This window comes from Pseudophryne corroboree, chromosome 1 (assembly GCF_028390025.1).
Source record: "Pseudophryne corroboree isolate aPseCor3 chromosome 1, aPseCor3.hap2, whole genome shotgun sequence".
NCBI lineage: Eukaryota > Metazoa > Chordata > Amphibia > Anura > Myobatrachidae > Pseudophryne > Pseudophryne corroboree.
The window spans coordinates 803690736-803716462 of record NC_086444.1 but is presented as its reverse complement, the minus strand read 5'-3'; the positions used below and the strand labels follow the sequence as shown (position 1 = coordinate 803716462).

At 45.0% G+C, this 25727-nt stretch overlaps 1 protein-coding gene across 2 annotated transcripts in view; it reads left to right on the top strand.

Moving 5' to 3' along the window:
• The window catches only part of SEC24B (SEC24 homolog B, COPII coat complex component), a 233204-nt gene that overhangs the window by 188567 nt on the left and 18910 nt on the right, over positions 1-25727 (top strand). For both annotated transcript variants that reach the window (XM_063918997.1, XM_063918989.1), the window contains 3 exons: positions 6303-6440; positions 18929-19033; positions 23697-23789. In XM_063918997.1, the coding sequence (XP_063775067.1) occupies positions 6303-6440; positions 18929-19033; positions 23697-23789 (336 nt within the window). The remainder of the gene's footprint in view (positions 1-6302; positions 6441-18928; positions 19034-23696; positions 23790-25727) is intronic.

The window sequence follows — 25727 nt, the reverse complement described above, 5'->3', positions numbered from 1 at the left end:
CTGGAAAGATATCCTAAAAAGTATATACACACATACGGTGGTTATACTGCGACCAGCGATCGCCATCAGCCTGGAGATGCAGTGCTGGGTTGGCTTGGTCGGATTCCCTGACTGAAAATATTTTATTCATATAGAGCATTTAATAGGATGCATTCTATATATATGTACGTGAGATGCACAGAGGGATATTTGCTCTCTGGCATCAAGATAAGTACGTTGTCCATATCACCCAGAAGATGTCATGGACACGACAGTGGTCAGGTGATACAGATCCCATACGGCACATGGAAGTATTGCCGTATAAAGGGAAGGAGTTAGTTGGGGTCGGTCCATCGGACCTGGGGACCACGGCAACAGCTGGGAAATCCAACCTTTTTACCCCAAGTTACATCTCAGCTAAAAAAGACACCGTCTTTTCAGCCTCAATCCTTCCTTTCCCATGAGGGCATGCAGGCAAAAGGCCAGTCATATCTGCCCAGACATAGAGGTAAGGGAAGTAGACTGCAGCAGGCAGCCCCTTCCCAGGAAAAGAAGCCCTCCACCGCGTCTGCCAAGTCCTCAGCATGACGCTGGGGCCATGCAAGCGGACTCAAGGTGGGGGGTAGTCTCAAGAGTCTCAGCGCGCAGTGGGATCACTCGCAGGTTGACCCCTAGATAGTACAAGTATTATCCCAGGGGTACAGATTGGAGAGTCGAGACATCTTCTCCTCGCAGGTTTCTGAAGTCTGCTTTACCAACGGCTCCCTCCGACAGGGAGGCAGCATTGGAAACAATTCACAAGCTGTATATCCAGCAGGTGATAATCAAAGTACCCCTCCTACAACAAGGAAAAGGGTATTATTTTTCCACACTATATTGTGGTACTGACGCCAGACGGCTTGGTGAGACATAGTCTAAACTGAAATCTTTGAACACTTACATAAAAGGTTCAAATCGAGATGGAGTCACTCAGAGCAGTGATAGCGAACCGGAAAAAAGGGGACTATATGGTGTCCCTGGACATCAAGGATTACCTCCATGTCCAAATTTGCCCTTCTCAACAAGGGTACCTCTGGTTCGTGGTACAGAACTGTCAATATCAGTTTCAGACGATGCCGTTTGAATTATCCACGGCACCCCGGGCCTTTTACCAAGGTAATGGCCGAAAAGATGTTTCTTCAAAGAAAAAAGGCATCTAAATTATCCCTTACTTGGACGATATCCTGAAAAGGGCAAGTTCCAGAGAACAGTTGGAGGTCGGAAGAGCACTATCTAAAGTAGTTCTACGACAGCACGACTGGATTCTAAATATTCCAAGAATCGCAGCTGTTTTCCGACGATACGTCTGCTGTTCCTAGGAATGATTCTGGGCATAGTCCAGAAAAAGGTGTTCCTCCGGGAGGAAAAAGCCAAGGAGTTATTCGACCTAGTCAGAAACCTCCTAAAACCAGGCCAAGTATCAGTGCATCAATGCACAGGAGTCCTGGGAAAAATGGTGGCTTCTTACGAAGCTATTCCATTCGGCAGATCTCAGGGGATTTGCTGGACGAATGGTCCGGATCGCATTTTCAGATGCATCAGCGGATAATCCTGTCTCCAAGGACAAGGGTGTCTCTTCTGTGGGGGCTGCAGAGTGCTCATCTTTTAGAGGGCAGCACACTCAGCATTCAGGACTGTGTTCTGGGGACCACGGATACCAGCCTGAGAGGCTGGGGAGTAGTCACACAGGGAAAAAATTTCCAAGGAAGTGTGGTCAAGTCTGGAGACTTCTCTCCACATGAATATACTGGAGCTAAGGGCAATTTACAATGCTCTGAGCCTAGGAAGACTCCTGCTTCAAAGTCAACCGGTGCTGATCCAGTAGGACATCATCATGGCGGTCGCCCACGTTATCAGACGGGGCGACACAAGAAGCAGGAGGGCAATGACAGCAAGGATTCTTCGCTGGGCGGAAAATCATGTGATAACACTGTCAGCAGTGTTCATTCCGGGAGTGGGCAACTGGGAAGATTTCCTCAGCATAAATGAATTCCACCCGGAAAAGTGGAAACTTAATCTGGAAGTTTCCACATGATCGTAAACCGTTGGGAAAGACCAAAGGTGGTTATGATGGCGTCCCACCTGAAGCGCCAGGTCAAGAGACACTCAGGCAATAGCTGGGACGCTCTGGTAACACCGTCGGTGTACCAGTCGGTGTATGTGTTCCATCCTCTGGCTTTTCATACCCAATGTATTGAAAATGACAGGAAGGAGAGGAGTAAGAACTATACTCGTGGCTCCGGTTTGGCCAAGAAGGACTTGGTTCCCGGAACTTCAAGAGATACTAAGAAGGGTCTTGATTCGGCAAGAACCGTGTCTGTTCCGGGACTTACCGCAGCTGCGTTGACGCCAAGGCGGGTGAACGCCGGATCCTAAGGGAAAGAGGCATTCCGGAAGAGGTCATCCCTACCCTGGTCAGAGCCAGGAAGGAGGTGACCGCACAACATTATCACCACTTAGGTGAAAATATGTGCCAGGGTGTGAGTCCAGGAAGGCTCCACGGAAGAATTTCAACTAGGTTAATTTCTACATTTCCTGCAAACAGGAGTGTCTATGGGTCTCAAATTGGGTCCATTAAGGTTCAAATTTCGGCCTGTTGATTTTCTTCCAGAAAGAAATTGGCTTCAGTTCCTGAAGTCCAGAAGTTGTTAAGGGAGTACTGCATATACAGCCCCTTTGATGTCTCCAGTGACACTGGGCGATCTCAACGTAGTTTTGGGATTCCTAAAAAATCACATTGGTTTAAACAACTCAAATCTGTGGATTTGATATATCTCACATGGAAAATGACCATGCGGTTGGTCCTGGCCTCGGCCAGGCGAGTGTCAGAATTGGCGGCTTTATCTCACAAAGCCATATCTGATTGTCCATTCGGACAGAGCAAAGCTGCGGACTCGTCCCCAGTTTCTACTTAAGGTGGTGTCAGCGTTTCACCTGAACCAGCTTATTGTGGTACCTGCGGCTACTAGGGACTTGGAGGACTCCAAGTTGCTGGATGTTATCAGGGCCCTGAAAATATAGTTTCCAGGTTGGCTGGAGTCAGGAAATCTGACTTGCTGTTTATCCTGTATGCACCCAACAATGCTGGGTGCTTCTGCTTCTAAGCAGTCGATTGCTCGTGGGATTGGTAGCACAATTCAACTTGCACATTCTGTGGCAGGCCTGCCACAGTCTAAATCTGTTAAGGCCCATTCCACAAGGAAGGTGGGCTCATCTTGGGCGGCTGCCCGAGGGGTCTCGGCATTACAACTTTGCCGAGCAGCTACGTGGTCGGGGGAGAACACGTTTGTAAAATTCTACAAATTTGATACCCTGGCAAAAGAGGACCTGGAGTTCTCTCATTCGGTCATCCGCACTCTCCCGCCCGTTTGGGAGCTTTGGTATAATCCCCATGGTCCTTTCAGGAACCCCAGCATCCACAAGGACGATAGAGAAAATAAGAATTTACTTACCGATAATTCTATTTCTCGGAGTCCGTAGTGGATGCTGGGCGCCCATCCCAAGTGCGGATTATCTGCAATACTTGTACATAGTTATTGCTAACTAAATCGGGTTATTGTTGTTGTGAGCCATCTTTTCAGAGGCTCCGCTGTTATCATACTGTTAACTGGGTTCAGATCACAGGTTGTACAGTGTGATTGGTGTGGCTGGTATGAGTCTTACCCGGGATTCAAAATTCCTCCCTTATTGTGTACGCTCGTCCGGGCACAGTACCTAACTGGAGTCTGGAGGAGGGTCATAGGGGGAGGAGCCAGTGCACACCACCTGATCGGAAAGCTTTACTTTTTGTGCCCTGTCTCCTGCGGAGCCGCTATTCCCCATGGTCCTTTCAGGAACCCCAGCATCCACTACGGACTCCGAGAAATAGAATTATCGGTAAGTAAATTCTTATTTTTAATTATCAAAATTTTATATATTTTTATCCATTTTTTTTGTGCGCTCCTTTTTTCCGTTTTATTTATTTTTTATGTTGTTGTGGTTGGCTATCCCTTGTGCATGAGAGACCAGCATTGAATTGTGTAAAAGGCCATTAACAATGTGTGGCATATGTGTAAGGGCCATTACTGTGTGGCATATGTGTAAGGGCCATTACTGTGTGTGGCAATATGTGTATAAGGGCATTACTAATGTGTGGCAATATGTCTATAAGGACATTACTTATGTGTGGCATTATGTGTATAATGTGCACTACTGTGTTATGTAACATGCAGAAAGGGCACTACTGTGTGGTGTAATGTGAATAAGAATAAGAGGCACTACTGTGAGGAGTAACGTGCATATTGTAAGGGTACTACTATGTGATGTAACCTGAATACGGGACACTAGGCCTAATTCAGACCTGATCGTAACAGCAATTTTGTTAGCAGACGGGCAAAACCATGTGCACTTTAAGGGGAGGGGGGGGGGGTTTGGGCTGATGAAACATGTGCAGAGAGAGTTAGATTTGGGTGGGGTGTATTCAAACTGAAATATAAATTGCAGTGTAAAAATAAAGCAGCCAGTATTTACCCTGCACAGAAACAAAATAACCCACCCAAATCTAACTCTCTCTGCACATGTTATATCTGCCCCACCTGCAGTGCACATAGTGGGTCATTCCGAGTTGATCGGTCGCTAGCAACTTTTTGTTGTGCTGTGATCAGGTCAAAACTCTGCAAAACTGCGCATGCACCGCAATGCGCAGGAGCATCGCACGGGTACAAAGCGGGTCGTTGCACAGCGATGGATTTTACGAAGACTCCATTCGCACGGGCGATCGCAAGGTGATTGACAGGAAGAGGGCGTTTGTGGGTGTCAACTGACCGTTTTCAGGGAGTGGTAGGAAAAACGCAGGCGTTTGCAGGGCGGGTGTCTGACGTCAAATCCAGACCAGACACGCTGAAATTATCACATGGGCTGAGTAAGTCTAGAGTTACTTAGAAACTGCACAAAACTTTTTCGGGCCGCTCGGCAGCACACGTGTTCGCACACTTGCAAAGCAAAAATACACTCCCTGTGGGCGGCGACTATATGAACGCAAGGCAGCAAAAAGTTGCTAGCAAGCGTCCAACTGAAAATGAGGGCCATGGTTTTGCCTATCTGCTAACAAAATTGCTGCTACGATCAGGTCTGAATTACCCCACTATCATGTGATATAATGTAAATAATGTTGCATTACCGTGTGACATAATTTGAACTGGGGGTACTATTGTGTACCCATGCCCCTTCCCAGCAAGAACGTGCCTCTTTTTCAGGGTGCGCATTGAAAGCACACGCTATTCCTATTTAAAATATATGGGGTGGGAGCACCAATGCTCTTACTGGCACAGGGCAGCAAAGTGAAGACTGCAATGGGTGAGGGAGATGGGTGCAGGGTAAGAGGCGGATCTAGCGGCAATGCTAGGGTGCACCTGCCAAAAGGTTGCGTAAGCCATCAAATTGGTTAGGGCCTGCTCTGCTCCCCCACCTGCTGACTGACAGACACACGGACCGTGTATTTGATCTTCCGCCAGGAAGGAGGCAGCGGAGCTGTGCTGCTGACCGAGGGAAGCAGGTCCTGCTACTCGGACTGGCTGTATGGATGGTAGGACCCCAGGGCAGCAATGGGGGGCCCAGAGTGCACGTCCTTCTTGCCCGCAGGGGAGCATCTCAGTGAAAGCTTGGTCCTGCTGCTGGTGTCACTGCTTGAGATCAGGCTATTTCTGCGGAGGAACGCCAGGGGAAGCTGGGGGTCAGGGACCTGCCAGCAGACGCTGCACATCCGGATAGCCTGGGCAAGAACTTGTTGCTGGTGGCGCTCTGCCTGCCGTTTGGAGCGGATGTTAGCTATAAATTTGCCACCAAAACTGTCATATACCTGCTGAACCCCTGTCATCCACTCACCTAATAATACAGTAATGATGCACCCACACATATGATTAGCATGTCACCCAGTGTGCAGGGAAGGTAGGGGTGCCAAACTGAATTTATATCTTGCCCCCCTCCCCCCCCCCCCCCCAACCTAAAAATGTTCTGACGCCTCTGGGTGCAATTATAATTCTCTGAGTACTGTAGCATTGCAAAGATAGGGGTCTGTTAAATTATATGCATTAGCTATAAGTGCATAATATAAAAGAAAGCATTACACTGAGTTTAAAAGGAAAAATATATTTTTCAGCTGTTTCGTTTTACTTGGCAATTCAGAAGGTATACTGGAAATTCAGTAGCTGGAGAGACGCTGAATGCCTGGGTCATCTTTGGTTGCAGCCTTATTGTGCTTGAGTGTGATTGAAAAGTACAATTTTAATTGTGTTTTTTTTATGTAGAAAGCCTTCAGGACTGGCACCAGTACACGTCTGGATGATCGAGTCTTTGCAATGTGCCAGATGAAATATCAGCCACTGGTCCATCTGATGAAAATGATTCACCCAAGCCTCTACAGAATAGACAGGCTTACTGATGAGGTAGGAAAACATGTGCAAGAGATATTAAGCAATTAGAAGCCTATGTGCTGTTGGATATTTCGCTTTAGCGAACCTGCTGCTGTAGCAGGTTCAGAGAGATGTAGTGTAATTGTTTCCCAGGAAATTACTGTGTTTACTTTTTTACTGGCCATAAATTTGCTTTCATCTTTGTGTTTTGTTTCTATTGACTTTTTAATGCCCATACAATTGTCTTAAAGTAGTTTATGATCATAAGAATTGTCCTAAAACATTAACTGTTTTTGATTGATAGTCCATTTTTACTTTTATTTCTATTCTTATTGTCATGAAATATTTATAACTTAGCTGCACAGTGGTTTTTATTACATTTATCTGATAATGTTTTAGTTGTACTGTTATAATGGACTATATGTTGTAAATGACAGTTGTTTATCAAGAACTACTGTTTTCCAGGCTGTACTTTCATCACTGTAATTTGTGTGGGTATCCATGTATTTGCAGTTCTTGCAAACTTTCATTTTTAAGAAATTTCCATAGTCTTTAATACAGCATTTGCTACTGGAAATGTCAGGCCAATTAAAGAAGATTTTTAAAAGAGCACTGCTCCACAGCTTCCCCCAGCAAACCCCTCCCCCCCCACCCCAGCAACCCCACTGCCTTACCATAAGTTAACTGAAATTGGATATAAACTCCAGCTCCATTTGTTCTGCTTTGTGGGGGACAAGTCTCACCTTCTCCCCAATGAAGAAATACAACATCTGTGATAGTGGAAAGTCAAAAAGTAGAATGGACATACATGTAAAGCATAAACAATTGGTAGTAGTGTAAAAGCGTATTCAACACAGACCTGTGATTCATAGCTTTGTAGCAGTAACCCCGCCAGTTATTGCTACCAGTTAGCTGTGGAACAGCAATGTACACAGTTTGTTTAAATATTTTACTGAAGTGGTTACCTCCTTCCACCTGAATCCGTGGAAGCATGTGATCCTTTACTTTTATCTTTCTCACCTGCACAGAAGGAAACTCTCCACTCACTGGGTGATAGTCAATTGTTTTGTGCCCCTGATCTCTCATCTAAAGTGACTAGAGATCGCAGGGCGCAGTTCAGTTTTATTTTTTGCGCTATTCGTACCCATAAAGGTCGGGTATAGCCACGTAAAGCAGCTAAACCCGACCAAAGTGCTGAGCGCAATCACGAAAATTGCTGTTTGGGCATCCAGATGGGTCACTTTTTGTGCATTTCAGCCCATCACCCCTCCCCATAGAGGGGGGCGAGCTGAAATTCAGACGCCGGCAGCAATCACGTTCGAACAAAGCTACAATTGATTTAGCTCCGTTTGGGCGCCATCTAGTCGCTGCCGGCGGACAACAATTGAATTCTGGACAGATTGTGGTACAAACTGTGAAAACCGTATCTCAATGGCACAGCATTGTACAGAAGCAGAAGTACTCTGTGGTATATGAGGTGGTTCAAGGAGCCTTGGGCACTTTTCAAAAAACCTTCTGCAGCTCACGCCTTTTCCCCTCCATACCCTCGTTGTCCAATGGTATCTTATTTATTTTTAGTGTTCGTTGGAGGTGGGTGTGTTTTAGGGCTGCAACACAGCCTTGCTTAATTAATTTTTTTACATTTTTGGGAAGAACTGTAGGAAACCCTTTTGGTTTCCCCTTTCTTACCCAAGGTACTCCTCCATCTCTGAGGGACCTGTTCAATTCAGTCATGGGTAGCTGCCCCCGGTATTCCCGAGCCAGATCTGCCATCGGGCAGAACAAGCTTTGGAATCGCGCCACAGATGCACAATGCGGTAAGTATTCTGCTTCTATCAGAGCCGGAGTCACTGGTCCTCCCCAACATCATTACGGAGAGTGGACTTGGTCCCAGTGCTGTGAGCTTTAGATCACATAGGAGGTTGCCGCATATGACTACATTATTTCCTAATATAGAAGGCTCAGGGTAACCATTCCTTTACAGCAGCATCTATATAAGATGAGAACTGGGGGAAGTAGTATCCCTTCACTGTTCCTCCCACTAAGCCAGACTCTGGTCAGCCTGCCGAAAAAGATTCTCTTCAGCACACTTCAGCAGTAGATTTTACCTCCGAGCTAAAGCAAGGTGCACACTATACCATCGTATAGTGTGCACCCGCAAACCCACCCAATTTATAGTTTGATGAATTGGTTGGGTTGCCTTGTCAAATCTGATGTGCTGCACATCAGATGGGATGATGCCATGAAGCATGTAATATATCACTACATGCTTTATGTACATATATAAGACATCTGTAGTTATTAGAGTCCCCTGCTGAGATACACCCCAGAGGAAATTTTGTTTCAAGGAACAAATACTACAGAGAAATGGAAGTTATTAAAATCACTGCTCGTTAATAATACTTGCAAATTTATTCCCATGGGCAGTAAACCAAGGACTAAAAATTCCAAACCAATGTGTCTTAACAAAAAGATTACGGAGCTAATGTGCAAAAAAAGCGAGGATTCACAAAATACAAATCAGACGGGAAGCAGAGTCATTCCAGCACTATAAGGATTGTAACAAAATAAGCAAAAAAGAAATAAGAGTGACTAAAGTAGAAACTGAAAAGCACGTAGCAAAGGAAAGCAAATCAAACCCAATTTTTTTTTTAACTATATCAACAGCAAAAGATCAAAAAAGGAGAGTATAGGCCCTTTAAAGGACAAGCTGGGAGTCTTAATAAAAAATGCTAATGACATAGCGGACAAATTAAATGAGTTTTTCTCATTGGTCTTCACAAGAGAGGACCAGATGCAGGGATTAACACAATCTCAACAAAGATAATGTCCCACTGCTAAGTGCTTATTTAAGTGAGGAGGTAGTCTGTGACCGATTAAAACAAAATTAAGATTAATAAGTCACCTGGTCCAGATGGAGCTTCACTCTGAACTAGCAAGACCGCTATTATTGATCTTCATTGACTCCCTTACATCAGGCATGGTTCCCAAAGACTGGCGTATAGCGGAAGTAGCGCTGATACTCAAAAAGGGAAGTAAAGCTGAACCGGGTAATTATAGACCAGTTAGTCTTACATCTATAGTGGGGAAAGTACTGGATGGTATTCTAAGGGATAATATACAGAAGTTTCTTGAAACCAATAAGGTTATTAATAGGAACCAACATGGATTTGTGAAGGCTAGATCATGTCAAACAAACTTACTAGGCCTTTATGAAACCGTTAGTGCGAACCTTAATCAGGGTAAGGAGGTGGATGTAATCTTTTTGGACTTTGCTAAAGCTTTTGACACAGTACCGCACATGAGACTTATCTATAAGTTACAAGAACTAGGTCTAGGGAGCACAATATGCACTTTGGTCAGAAATTGGTTAGATAATAGGGAGCAGCGCATTGTGGTAAATGGAACTTTCTCTAACGTCCTTGAGAATGCTGGGACTCCGTAAGGACCATGGGGAATAGACGGGCTCCGCAGGAGATAGGGCACTTTAAGAAAGCTTTGGACTCTGGGTGTGCACTAGCTCCTCCCTCTATGCCCCTCCTCCAGACCTCAGTTTTACAGTGTTCCCAGAGCAGGATGGGTGCACTGCAGAGAGCTCTCCTGAGTTCTCTGCCTAAAAGCATTTTTGTTTGGATTTTTTCTCTACTTTTTCACAGGGAGGACTGCTGGCAACAGGCTCCCTGCATCGAGGGACTGAGGAGAGAGGAGCAGACCTTCTTGTCTAAGATAGGCTCTGCTTTCTCGACTACTGGACACCATTAGCTCCAGAGGGGGTGAACGCAGGTTCTTACTGGGCGTCCACCCCCGGAGCCGTGCCGCCGTTCTCCTCACAGAGCTAGAAGAACAGAAGACAGAAGTCGTCAGGCGGCAGAAGCCTTCAGCTTCACGGAGGTAACGCACAGCACTGCAGCTGTGCGTCATTGCTCCCATACACCTCACACACTCCGGTCACTGTAAGGGTGCAGGGCGCAGGGGGGGGTGCCCTGGGCAGCAATATAAACACCTCTTCTGGCAAAAGACAATATACATGTACGGGTGGGCACTGTACATGTATATAAAAGAGCCCCCGCCATATTTTTGTAAGTTTGAGCGGGACAGAAGCCCGCCGCCGAGGGGGCGGGGCTTCTCCCTCAGCACTCACCAGCGCCATTTCCTCTCCACAGCACCGCTGAGAGGAAGCTCCCCGGACTCTCCCCTGCTTACAGACGGTGAAGGGGTGTTTAAAAGCGAGGGGGGGGCACATAATTGGCGGATAACATATTATACAGCGCTGCTGGGGAAAAACATTTTGTGTTGGTCTCCAGGATCATTGCGCTGGGATGTGTGCTGGCATACTCTCTCTCTGTCTCTCCAAAGGGCCTTGACAGGGATACTGTCTTCAGGAAAAGGGTTCCCTGTGTGTGTGAAGTGTGTTGGTACGCGTGTGTCGACATGTTTGACGAGGAAGGCTCGCTTAATGTGGAGGGGGAGTGCTTGAATGTCATGCCGGCAACGCCGACACCGGGATGGGTGGATATGCTGAATGTCTTGAATGCAAATGTTAATCTATTGCATAAAAGGTTAGACAAGGCAGAAGCTAGGGATCAGTCAGGTAGCCAGTCCATGCCTGTCCCTGTGGCGCCAGGCCCTTTGGGGTCTCAGAAGCGCACCATATCCCAGATCAATGACACAGATACCGACACAGATACTGACTCTAGTGTCGACTATGAAGATGCAAAATTACAGCCGAAGGTGGCAAAAGGTATTCGGTACATGATTGTTGCCATTAAAGAGGTTTTGCATATTACTGAAGAACCCCCGGTCCCTGACACGAGGGTACACATGTATAAAGGGAAAAAGCCTGAAGTCACCTTTCCATCCTCATTTGAACTAAGTGAATTGTGCGAAAAGGCTTGGGAATCTCCGGATAGGAGACCACAAGTTCCCAAAAGGATTCTTATGGCGTATCCTTTTCCACAAACTGATAGGATACGCTGGGAATCTTCGCCTAAAGTAGACAAGGCGCTGACACGCTTGTCCAAAAAGGTGGCACTGCCTTCTCAGGATACGCCTTCCCTCAAGGAACCTGCTGACCGCAGGCAGGAAATTACCTTGAAGCACATTTACACTCATTCAGGTACTATTGCTAGACCGGCTATGGCGTCGGCCTGGGTTTGTAGTGCGGTTGTGGCATGGGCAGATTCCTTATCTACGGAGATTGACACCTTAGATAGGGATGCTATTCAAATGACCATAGAGCATATCAGAGATGCTGCCTTGTATATGAGAGATGCTCAGAGAGACATTTGTTTATTAAGCTCCAGAATAAATGCTATGTCTATTTCTGCTAGGCGGCTCTTGTGGACCCGACAGTGGACGGGAGATGCCGATTCAGAGCGGCATATGGAGACGGCCTCTCGGACCTTGTCTCTACGGCTGGTAAGTCGAATTTCTTACCTTATGTCCCCCCGCAGCATACAAAAAAGGCACCTCATTATCAAATGCAGTCCTTTCGTTCCAATAAAAACAAAAAGGTACGGGGATCGTCCTTTGTTGCCAGAGGGAAAGGTAGGGGAAAGAAGCTGCACACAGCTAGTGCCCAAGAGCAAAAGTCCTCCCCTGCCTCTGCAAAGTCCACCGCATGACGCTGGGGCTTCCCGGGGGGAGGCAGATCTAGTGGGGGCTCGTCTTTGGTTTTTCAGCCACGTCTGGGTTCACTCGCAGGTGGATCCCTGGGCATTAGAGATTGTTTCTCAGGGATACAGGCTGTAATTCGAAGACTTGCCTCCTCGCCGGTTTTTCAAATCGGCTGTGCCAGCTTCCCCGTCAGAGAGGGAGCTAGTGTTGGCGGCAATCCAAAAATGGTATATTCAACAGGTGATTGTCACAGTTCCTCATCTCCAGCAAGGAGAGGGATATTACTCCACCCTGTTTGTGGTTCCGAAACCGGACGGTTCGGTAAGACCCATTTTAAACCTAAAATCTCTGAACCTGTACTTGAAGAGGTTCAAGTTCAAGATGGAATCACTCAGGGCGGTCATCGCCAGCCTGGAGGGGGGGGGATTGGATGGTGTCCCTGGACATAAAGGATGCATACCTTCATGTTCCGATATTCACCCCTCATCAGGCGTTCCTGAGATTTGCAGTGGAGGACTGTCACTACCAATTTCAGACGTTGCCGTTTGGGCTTTCCGCGGCCCCGAGGATTTTCACCAAGGTAATGGCGGAAATGATGGTGCTCCTGCGCAGGCAGGGGGTCACAATTATCCCATACTTGGACGATCTCCTCATAAAGGCGAGATCTCGGGAGAAGTTGCTGGACAGTGTGTCTCTGTCCATGAAGATGTTGCAGATAAATGGCTGGATTCTCAATATACCGAAGTCCCAGCTAGTCTCTACAACGCGTCTGACCTTTTTGGGCCTGATTCTAGACACAGACCAGAAAAAGGTTTTTCTTCCGATCGAAAAGGTTCAGGAGCTCATAGCCATGGTCAGGAACCTCTTAAAACCAAAAAAGGTTTCAGTGCATCATTGCCCGCGGGTCCTGGGGAAGATGGTGGCTTCATACGAGGCCATCCCTTTCGGCAGGTTCCATGCGAGGACCTTTCAATGGGACCTCTTGGACAAGTGGTCCGGGTCCCATTTACGAATGCATCAAAGGATCACCCTGTCTCCCAGGACCAGGGTATCTCTCCTGTGGTGGCTGAACAGTGCTCACCTGCTAGAGGGTCGCAGGTTCGGCATTCAGGACTGGGTCCTGGTGACCACGGACGCAAGCCTCCGAGGCTGGGGAGCAGTAACACTGGGAAGAAATTTCCAAGGTCTCTGGTCAAACCTAGAGACTTGTCTCCACATCAACGTCCTGGAGTTGAGGGCCATATACAACGCCCTGTGTCAAGCGGAGGAATTGCTTCGGAGAAAACCGGTTCTGATTCAGTCGGACAACGTCACGGCAGTGGCTCATATAAACCGGCAAGGCGGAACAAGCAGCAGAGTGGCCATGGCAGAAGCGACCAGGATTCTACGCTGGGCGGAAGGCCATGTAAGCGCACTATCAGCAGTGTTCATCCCGGGGGTGGACAACTGGGAGGCGGACTTCCTCAGCAGGCACGACCTGCATCCGGGAGAGTGGGGACTTCGTCAAGAAGTCTTCGCACAGATCACGGATCGATGGGGACTGCCTCAAATCGACATGATGGCATCCCGTCTCAACAAAAAGCTAAAGTGGTATTGCTCCAGGTCAAGGGACCCTCAGGCGGTAGCGGTAGACGCTCTGGTGACACCTTGGGTGTTCAGATCGGTCTGTGTTTCCTCCTCTTCCTCTCATACCCAAAGTGTTGAGAATAATAAGAATGAGCAGGGTCAGAACAATCCTCATTGTTCCAGATTGGCCATGGAGGACTTGGTATCCGGAGCTGCAAGAGTTGCTCACAGAAGATCCGTGGCCTCTTCCTCTAAGGCAGGACCTGCTGCGGCAGGGGCCCTGTCTGTTCCAACACTTACCGCGGCTGCGTTTGACGGCATGGTGGTTGAACGCCGGATCCTAGCGGAAAAAGGAATTCCGGAGGAAGTCATTCCTACCCTGATCAAGGCTAGGAAAGGCGTGACGTTAAAACATTATCACCGTATATGGCGGAAATATGTTTCTTGGTGTGAGGCCAGAGCTGCTCCTACGGAGGAGTTCCATTTGGGCCGTCTGCTTCACTTCCTTCAAACAGGAGTGACTTTGGGCCTAAAATTAGGGTCCCTAAAGGTCCAAATTTCGGCCTTATCCATTTTCTTTCAAAGAGAAATTCTCTTTGAAAGAAAATGGATAAGGCCGAAATTTGGACCTTTAGGGACCCTAATTTTAGGCCCAAAGTCACTCCTGTTTGAAGCCTCTCTTCCTGAAGTACAGACTTTTGTGGAGGGGGTGCTGCATATTCAACTTCCTTTTGTGCCTCCGGTGGCGCCTTGGGATCTTAACGTCGTGTTACGTTTCTTCAAGTCACCTTGGTTTGAACCACTCAAAACTGTGGAGTTGAAATACCTCACGTGGAAAGTGGTCATGTTGTTGGCATTAGCTTCGGCTAGACGTGTTTCAGAATTGGCGGCTTTATCACATAAAAGCCCATACTTGGTTTTTCACGTGGATAGGGCAGAGTTGAGGACTCGTCCTCAATTTCTGCCTAAGGTGGTCTCATCTTTTCATATGAACCAACCTATTGTCGTGCCTGTGGCTACACGGGACTTGGAGGATTCCGAGTCCCTGGATGTGGTCAGGGCTTTGAAGATTTATGTGACCAGAACGGCTAGAATCAGGAAGACTGAAGCTCTGTTTGTTCTGTATGCGGCCAACAAGGTTGGCGCTCCTGCTTCAAAGCAGACTATTGCTCGCTGGATCTGTAACACGATTCAGCAGGCGCATTCTACGGCAGGATTGCCGTTACCGAAATCGGTTAATGCCCATTCCACTAGGAAAGTGGGCTCTTCTTGGGCGGCTGCCCGAGGGGTCTCGGCATTACAGTTGTGCCGAGCAGCTACTTGGTCGGGGTCTAACACCTTTGCTAAGTTCTTTAAGTTTGATACCCTGGCTGAGGAGGACCTCCTGTTTGCTCAATCGGTGCTGCAGAGTCATCCGCACTCTCCCGCCCGTTTGGGAGCTTTGGTATAATCCCCATGATCCTTACGGAGTCCCAGCATCCTCAAGGACGTTAGAGAAAATAAGATTTTACTTACCGTTAAATCTATTTCTAGTAGTCCGTAGAGGATGCTGGGCGCACGTCCCAAGTGCGGACTTCTTCTGCAAGACTTGTATATAGTTATTGCTTACATAAGGGTTATGTTATAGTTTATCGGTTGAACCGTGGCTATGTTGTTGTTCATACTGTTAACTGGGTAGTTTATCACAAGTTATACGGTGTGATTGGTGTGGCTGGTATGGATCTCGCCCTTAGATTTACAAAAATCCTTCCTCGTACTGTCCATCTCCTCTGGGCACAGTTTCCCTAACTGAGGTCTGGAGGAGGGGCATAGAGGGAGGAGCCAGTGCACACCCAGAGTCCAAAGCTTTCTTAAAGTGCCCTATCTCCTGCGGAGCCAGTCTATTCCCCATGGTCCTTACGGAGTCCCAGCATCCTCTACGGACTACGAGAAATAGATTAACCGGTAAGTAAAATCTTATTTTTTTTCAAATTGACTGAAGTACTAAGTGGTGTGCCACAAGGATCTGTACTTGGACCACTATTGTTCAACATTTTCATTAACGATATAGCAGTATATCTAGAGAGCATGGTGTCAATTTTTGCAGATGATACCAAGTTGTGTAAGGTTATAAATACGGAGGGAGATGCCGAGTCTCTCCAGAACTACTTAGTTAAACTGGAAGCATGGGCAGCAAAATGGAGAATGAGTTTCAATACAGACAAGTGTTAGGTAATGCACTTTGGTAGCAAGAACAAAAATAACACCTACATACTAAATGGGGTAAAATTAGGGGATTTTGTACTGGAAAAAGACTTACGTGTTCACATAGACAGCAAACTAAGCAGCAGTACCCAAAGTAGGATTGCAACAAAGAAGGCTAACAAGGTATTAGCATGTATAAAGCGTGGAATTAATGCAAGGGACGAGGGTGTTATACTCCCATTATATAAATCCCTAGTGAGGCCACATCTTGAATACTGTGCACAATTGTGGGCACCATACTACAAAAAGGATATCCTGGAACTAGAAAAAGTTCAGAGGCGGGCGACCAAACTAATTAAGAGGATGGAGACGCTGGAATACTAGGAAAGGCTTGCAAGGCTAGGCATGTTTACATTGGAGAAGAGGAGACTAAGGGGTAAATTCAATTGGTGTCGTATCCCTTATTTTGTTGGAAATCGGGGCTTTTTCGACAAAGAAAACCTGTCTAATTGCATTCGACAATTCAATACGCCACTTTTCGTCAAAAAACCTGTTGGATCCGTTTCGACTTTTGACTTTTCGACAGTAGAGTGTCTGTAATGTTAAAAACCCGGCTTTTCGACAAAAGTATATTCAATTGAAGATTGCCAAATCGGTATCAGTGGTTTTTGACGTGACTTTCAACAATTTCATTGCGACAAGTTTTTCTGTCGTGAGCTGACAAGAAATTTTAAATGTTTAAATTTTTTTTACGTTTTTTTATTTCTACTAGCATATCTATTTATATTTTAAGTAATTATATCATTTGTTTTTGTTTTTATGCGCCACATTATTATATTTCGGGTTTTTTCCCGAATATTTTTTTCTTTACTAGGCTGGGAGAAGGAATGTACCCATGATTCAACATTTTTACCCAGGTTACACTTCACCAAAGCAATTCCTTTGCTTGAGACTTCAGGGAGAAGAGCAGCCATTACACAGTCAGCTGTCTTGTGGAATAGTTTTTTTAGGCAATCTGCGTTTCTAACATATGTGTCGTATTTTTTTACACGGACTACAATAATGGAGCCTTTTTCTGACCAGATTCTGATTTTCATGAAGTCGAATCCCGGCCACCCACAATCCGAGCATGGGTCACTGTCCGACCGGAGGCATGTCGAATCCATTTCAAATTGAATATGTCGAATTCAGTGCCCGGGAAGGAGGGTATTGACAATCGAATGCTGTTGAATCGGAAAACTGACGAATCCACTGCGGGATTCGACACCAATTGAATATACCCCTAAGAGGGGACATGATCAACATTTACAAATATATAAGGGGACAATACACAGAGTTTGCGGGGGATCTGTTTTTGGTCAGATCAATACAGAGGACACGTGGACACCCGCTTAGGTTAGAGGAGAGGAGATTTCACACAAAGTGCTGAAAAAGGTTTTTTCACATTATGGACAATACATGTTTGGAATTCCCTGCCTGAGAGAGTAGTAATGGCGGACTAGGTCAACACCTTTAAGAATGGGCTAGATAAATTCCTGATGGACAAGGATATACAGAGTTATGGTGTGTAGTCACACACTAAGGTCATTAAAAAAGAAGAACAAGGAATAAACACAACGGCTGACATTAGCAACAGACAAATTTAGTATTAAAAAAATAATACAGCGTAGGGGACCACATATAGGTTAAACTCGATGGACAAATTGTCTTTTTTCAACCTCAGAAACTATGTTACTATGTTACTCCAATGTCCCATGGGATGAAAAAGATTTAATGGTAAGTTCCAAAAATCCTGTTACTGGATCAGGCATGGTCAGGTTGGCTGTAAAGGTGCATACACACGGTGAGATATTGTCTATGCGATTTGCCTTGAACTCCCCCAGAGCTCAGAAGCACCGATATTGTCTATACACACAGTGCGATTTTGGCTATGTACGATTTTGACTATGGTATACTATGAACTAGATAGTCGAGATTGAATTGAGCGATCCCGCGGGCCCGCGCATCGATATCGCAAGCTGTGTACACACGGTGTGACTTGCACTAACTTTCCTTATGATTTTGACTATATAGTTACATTGCACCGTTTGTATGCACCTTTACACTGGGGAGGTCCGTTCATTATTAGTAAGTGTGCTTTTAATGGCTAATTTTTCCTTTAAAGTTATGGTCTTCTGTGTGTAGGTTGTAAGCATACCCTAGTACTCTTGGAATTTTGGGTGGTCATTCCGACCTGATCGCACGCTAGGATTTTTCGCTGCGATCAGGTCGGAACTGCGCAGGCGTGTCGTATGGGTGCAAAGCGGATCGTTGCTGAGCGATGGATTTAACAAAGAATCTGTTCGCAAAGTTGATCACAAGGAGATTGGCAGGAAGAAGGCGTTTGTGGGTGTCAACTGACCGTTTTCTGGGAGTGTTTGGAAAAATGCAGGCGTTTCCAAGCTTTTGCAGGGCGGGTGTCTGACATCAATTCCGGGACCTGACAGGCTGAAGTGATCGCAGCGGCTGAGTAAGTTCTAAGCTACTCAGAAACTGCACAAAACTTATTTGTAGTGCACGGCTGCACATGCGATCGTACGCTTGCAAAGCAAAAATACACTCCCCTATAAGCGGCGACTATCTGTTCGCAGCAATGCAAAAAATAGCTAGCGAGCGATCAACTCGGAATGACCCCCATAGTCTCTGAAAGGTTTTTGCGTTTTCTTTGATTCACTACCCCACCCAGTTTTCAGGTGGGCTGCTCTAGTCTTGTCACCATGCATTAGATGTTGAATACTGTTCTTGCTTCTATGTTCATTCTTACGGGCCAGTTCAATTCAAAGTGATGTGCTGTGGCTGTGCATGTAGCAGCCTGTACAGTTGGGGTGCAAACTTGCATAGTTTATGGTCATGATGTGCTATTACAGAGTGGCCATCATGTTGAATTGAATTGGCATCTTTATAGTTATTATTGGCAAGCTGCCTCTCTGCCAAAGCAGACACGAGAAATAAACAAAACTGGCGGCTTTTGGAGGAAGATGAGTTAGTTGTGAAGTTATTTGTTCTTGATGTCCAGCCTTCAGGGCCTAGACACATAGCTCTTTTGACCCTGTTTTGCATTCAAAAGGGATTTAAATTCAAAAATATTATTTATTACTGTTTTTCTTGTCTTAAAGGGTGCTATTCTTGTCAACGACCTAGTTGTCCCACAGCCCCCACTTCAGCACTTGTCTGCAGAGAAACTTGAGAGAGACGGCGCTTTTCTCATGGATGCCGGTTCAGTATGTACAGTATTTTTTGTTTTATTTGTATATACTGTGTGTGTGTGTGTGTGTGTGTGTGTGTGTGTGTGTGTGTGTGTGTGTGTGTATATACACACACACACGCGCACACACAAATGTGCCTGGAGTCTTACTTGCACACATAATAGTGAGCTATTACTTCTATTTAAAAAAAAAAAAAACATTTTATTTAATACATTTTTCAGTACTTTTATTCCATTTTTTTTTTTTTTAGAAAAGTATACTAAAGTTTAATATCAAGGAACAGATTTAACAAAGATAGAGATTTTTGTTATCACTCGTTAAGAAGTGTTAATTGGTGCTCCTGCCAGTCAGCTCCTATCATTTTTCAAAAACATGGTTGGAGCACCATTCAGCATTCATAACGAGTGATAACAAGAAAATCCCTCGTCGTTAAATCTGCCCCTAAATACCTGCTAAGGAGGTAAAGCAAAAAAAAAAAAATCTGCATCCTATATGGTTTACTCAAGATGTTAACTGTTGTAGTAAACAGCTAAACAGGTTAAAAAGGTGCATGGCATTTGGCATGTTCAAGTAAAACTTTTTTTTTTTTTTTTAAGTGACCGTAACACTATTTTATATAGAATTTGACAAACTAAATGCGTTTTAGGATTTAACTCTTACTTTACATAAAATCATTACATAATAATGAATTATTTAAATTCTATGATTGTTCCCTGGGCGCCTTCACCAGATGTTTCCGTTTGTGTCTGCCTTCTGCTGGCGCTGTGAGAAGTCGCTGGGTACCCCCATCCACATTTGGTGGCATTGCCATAGGCTGACTGGCTTCTGGCAACAGGTACACAAGTTCACACGTCAAATTACTGCATACCCGGTCCCTGACACCCCCGAATTTTGGCTCCTTAGCCTGATGGACATTCCTCTATCCCAATACAAAGCTCTTTGCTCTGGCATTTGGTGAATGCAGCTAGGGCCACTATACCATGCTACTGGAAGTCCACCTTACAATCTCCTATCTCTCGCTGGCTACGTAAAGTCGATGTTGACATAGTCATGAAGCAATTTGCCACACCCCTACAAATTGACGCCTCTAGATTTATTGCTACCTGGTCAAGTTGATTCGCCTTTAAGGAATCTCAGGTTTATAAAACCTACTGTACATGACAGCTGACTCTCCTACGGCATCTTAAAGCCACGATGACGACCCTTTTCATTCTTCTCCTTCCTTTTTTCTTCTTGTTTCTTCGGAATCCAATTTTCATATATTCACTTGTTTGATTACCTCTACGATTTTGTAGAGATTTTCTGTTGTTTCTTAAGATGCACTAACAATTAGAGGTATGTGTGTTACATTCTATTCTATGTTTGCTTTTTGCTCATATCCATAATATAATTAATGGTTTCTATGCATCTACTGTATGTGATTGATACTTTTTTTGTGTGTCTTTCTTTGCTGCTTAATATAAATTGAGATTGCGAAAAAAAAAATCTATTGTTGCTATAACATGTGAAAAATTATCTCATACATATACCATTTGTTCTCCATTATTTAATGGAGATTGTGCCTAGAATTATTTTTCCCTCAGCCATGGGGGACACCAGAGTAGACGATGGGGTATAGTTGTGCTGGAATCACTGGGCACTAAAACGTTAATTTATAGGGCAACCCACGCTCCTTCTCTGGATACCCCACCCCCTGCACAGGCCAGGCAGTTTTTTTTTTAGTGCTGTGAGTGCTGGGCACATTTTTTTGAGCTGCTCTGCAGCTATGTCTATTTTTTTTTTTTTTACTTATTTTTACATGGGGCAGGAGATGGAGCTGCCGCGTGCAGTGCTCACAAAGCCAGCCCGATCTTCTCACCCAGCGGTGGTGGGCTCAAAGCTGTCACCGCAGGCAGCTGCTTAGCTGGCACCGCAACTAATGCAGGGGAAGCTGTGGCCACAGCTGGACGCCAGGGTTACAGTAAGAGGCTTCCCACCATGCATGAAGCCATCATCGGTGTTGCACTTCTGGCACACTCTTACTGTGTTTGCAGTTTATATTTGCCCTCAATTTATAATTTATAAAATCCTCAATTTATAATCCCTCAACGTGTATCCAGGTGCCCAGATTCAAAATGGAATCTCTTCAGTACATTGTGCAGTCCCTGGTGCCCGGAGATTTCCTCGCATCCCTGAATGTCAAAGACCTACATGTGCCAATACTCTTGGAGCATCAGAGGTTCCTTCTGTTTGCAGCCCTTTCGGACCACTACCAGTTTCAGGCCTTACCTTTCGGATTATACATAGCCCCTCGGCTATTTACAAAAGTGATGTCTGATGGCGGGCAGCCCTGCGACTTCAGGGGGTCTGCATTACACCATATCTGGATGATCTCCTCTTGGCAGCCTAGTTGGAGGTCACTCTGCAGGACCATCTCTCCCTGACGATTCGTTTACTTTGACAACTTCGATGGCTAATCAACTGGCGCAAATCCAGCTGGGCTCCGACTCAGCACCTGGGAGCCCTCTTGGACACTTGTCTTCAGATGGTTTCTCTTCCCCAGGCCATGATTCCCTCACTACAGGCGTTGATCATGTCCCTGGTCAGCCCTCGGATAGTATTGGTACATCAATGCGATCGCTTTGGAAAAGATGTTTTCCCCTTTTTTTTTTTTCTTTTTAAACATATTTTTATTGAAACATGTTATACAATTCTCATTGCACAAACTGTAAAGAAAAGTGTGTACAAAATGTATCATTAAACATCAAGATTTTCATACATAAAATAAGGTTCAGGTTCTTGTGTTGTCCAAGGAGACTATAAGTCCCATTCATCATTACAAATAGCTCCAGCTTCGCTGAATAGGAATATCTTTGGGTACGAGGAGCTCTCATTCTCTAAAAACACACCAAAATTATAAAAGTACATACAATACCAAAATTAATGAAGAAAAAGGGTTGTCTGCGCCTGTCTCCCCATTTCCCCCAAGACTGTGTTGGAATAAGCTTTACAAGGTAACTGGTGGATCACCTCCCAGTGTCCTGGTCATATACCACAAAGTATTACTCAGTAGAATTATTTGTGACCTTATAGGGGTAGAATTTTTTTGACTTTTTTGTCTTTTTCCAGTATTACTCCCACCCATTCCATTCTGAATAAGTAGAACAACTTTGCTTTGAATAGCGGGATTGAGGGAGGCTCCAGGTGAATCCATACTTGCAGTATGGTTTTACAAGCAGCAGCACCTACTGCTAGAGCAGCTTTTTGCTACCTTTTGATATATTTTGATTCTTAGGAAAAATGCCAAAGAGTGCCCATTCTGGCGTCAAGGATAAGTAATTCACTAGATGGTCAGTGACATATTTATGGACTTTGACCCAGAAACTCCTAATAAGAGGACATTGCCAATGGCAGTGGAAAAGATCAGCCTGAGATTCCCGACATTTCCAGCAAGCATTCGATGAGGAAAGACCAATTAGAAATCTTCTATGCGGTGATAGATACGTTTTGTGAAGTATGTTTAAAAACATTTCCTTGTATCTTGAGGAAGAAAGAGTCATACATGCGTGGATGTTTTCCTCTTTTGACATGTTGAAGTTCGTCCAGTTTCACTCTCGAGTCACCCCCTCTTTTGGTGGCTTCAGGTGTCTCACTTCAACAAATGGCCAATTCCTGATCAGTCAGTGGGTGTTTCTTACCACGGATGCCAGCCTACAGGGCCGAGGGTCGTCATTCAGGTTGCAACCTTTCAGGGTCACTCTTCGGACATAGAATCTCACCTTCCAATAAACAATTTGGAGCTTTTGACTATCTGCAAGGCACACTCTCAGGCAAAGCCTCTTCTTCAGGTCCTTCAGGTCAACATCCGCTCCGACAACGTGACTGTCGTCGCCTACATAAATCATTAAGGCAGCACTCGGAGTCTCCAGGATCTTGCGGTGGGCGGAACAGTTTCTTCCTTCCCTGTCACTGGTTTACCTCCCGGGTGTGGACAGCTAGGAAGCAGATTATTTCAGTGATCAGGATGTCCAACTCAGAGAGTGGTCTCTTCACCAGGAGATTTTCAGTCAGGATGTCCATCCGAGAGAGTGGTCTCTTCACCAGGAGATTTTCAGTCAACTGGTATATCATTGGGGTTACCCAGTCATAGACCTGATGGCCTCTTGCCTCAACTGTAAGCTTGCCCACTGCAGCTCCAGGATGGAGGACCCAAGGGCATTCCATATGTATGCCCTCTCAGTTCCTTGGACTTTTCCGTTGATGTACATCTTCCTACCAATATACCCTTTGCCCCGGGTGGTACACAAGTTAAACGAGGCTCTGTGGCGACTTCCACTCTGGCCAGACCCTCTCTCCCAAGGACTGTGACTCCAGCAGGATCTAGAGCATCTGGCTTTAACGGGGTGGCTGTTGAGACAACCCTCTAAAGGACCAGAGACTTTTTCGGACTCTGTCATCGGTACTATGCTCTGTGCGCGAAAGCTGACCTTTGCTTGAGCATAATACAGGGTTTGGAAGACATACTTCTCCTGATGTACTCGCTAGTAGCTTAGATCTGAAATTTTCTGTGTTGCTTAATTTTTATCTTTGCTTCAATCAGGTTTGGAGGCCAACTTGATTCAAATTCCTTTACAAAATAAGTAATTTTCTTGAATGCCTGTAAGCAACTTATTTGAAAAAATATTCTTTTTTGTTTCAGTCATTTTTCCTCTGGGTTGGGAGAAATTGTGATACTGTCTTTTTGAAGGATGTTCTCGGTTTCCCTAACTATGCATCAGTGCCACAAAAAATGGTAAGTAGAACAAGACTATTGCATTTTTACATGAGAATGTTTTTGTTTTAACGTCAATGAAAAAAAAAAGATCTGTTTTGCAATATATATGTAGCCCCCTAATTATTCTGAATGACTAGGATTTGATTTCTTTTGTCAAGGTGGTAAGTCATCACTTCATTATTGTATGTTAAAGTCTGAAGGTTTGTTGAAATAATGGTTTGTCAGAAGTAGATTTGTCTGTTTTGTTAAGCAGATACCTTGTTTGGTGCCATTAATGATAAGAAGTATAAGTTGGTACCATTATGCTTCTCAGTGTTAACCTTTGAAAACGTTATTAAATATTCAGTTAGCACAGTATTATTCATTTAAGATTGGAAATTGTCAACTTTATCGGGTAAGTCTATTGCTGGCCATACACCTTGAGATGTAACTCTCCATAAGATAGGCCAATTACAGATCGATGGGGAGTAACATCTGTCGGCTCAAAGCAGCAAATATTGCAAATTTTGGGCATGCTGAAAGATTTGTCATGCTGGACAGACCGATTAATTTCTGCTTAGTTGCAGCTATACACTGTACAATTATCTGCAGATAATTGGCGTATTGCATCGATAATTACACAGGTGTGGCCGCCTTTGGACGTTAACAATAAACTGTAGTGTTTCTCCTGCATCTCAAAATAAACTGATTTGTCATGTGTGTTGTATATCATTATTCTTGTAGACTTAATTATACCCCACTAGACAGACAAGTTCTGGATAAAAACCCACCAGACAGGAACAGCTGCAGTACATAGAGTATAGTGCAGTGGTTCTCAAACTCAACGCTCAAGTTTTCCCAGCAGGTCAGGTTTTGAGGAAATCTGTCTGTGGGAATAGATAATTACTGATCCAGCAGAAAAGATGAACTCAAATGTGCATGACAAAGGAAATCCAAAGAACATTACCTGTTGATGGTACTTGTAGGCTGGAGTTGAGAATCTGTGGTTAAGTGGATATTTTCTAATGAAAACATTGCCTTTTGTACGAGTACCTATATGCACATGCCCAGCAACAATCAGTGTGCATATACATTCAGTATGTACTTTCCTTATGCATAGTAAAAGCAAAATATAGGCTTTGGAGTTATTGTATGCAAGTGTAATATTGTTACCACTCTATTATGCTATCTCTCATTCTTGAAGAAAGATTGAATAAATCTGAAACTTCGACCTGTAAACGACAGTGTTTAGCCTCTGTTTCATTGATTGGAAGCCCTGTGAGTGCTGCCTCCATATCCCTGCTGTGTACATACCTGTTACTGGAGTGCACCTAGTGGACATTTTGATGAATGCCAGACTTTGCATAATATACAGTACTGGGCAAAAGTTTTAGGCAGGTGTGGAAAAAATGCTGCAAAGCAAGAATGCTTTCAAAAAATAGAAATAATGTTGGACTTCTGGTGGGTGGGGCACCAAGTTTGGCTGCATCTTATGTATGCTCCGGACCCTGATTATTAAACCAGCTTGGAAAGAGGACTGAACGTCAAAAAGCAACCCTTTTCTGCCAGTTCAGGTAGCACTGAAGCCTTCTTACGACTTCTGATCCTGGTCTCTGGTCCGAACACACACACTCTTCCCCAGGGTCAAGCCTGCAACAGCACAGCGTTTATAACCGCCCTTGGCCATTTTGGGAGTGAAAACCTAGGAGAATTTGTGTAACTCTCCTACAGGACTCTCTTCCCTTTGATTACCAAAGTTGCCCGGTAATACTTTGCTCTACAGTTACTTCCTCGGGCTGCATCCCCTTTACCTCCCCACCTGACTACTGCTCCTGTTGGTGGATGGAGCATCTACTGCCCTGGTGACGGCGGGAAGATTCTCTCCTCGCTTCTGCATTGCATCGCTGTTGTGGAGGGCCCCAACATTCGAGGGTGCAGCCCAGTGTTTGGCTAGTACTATTTGGACATATCCCCTTG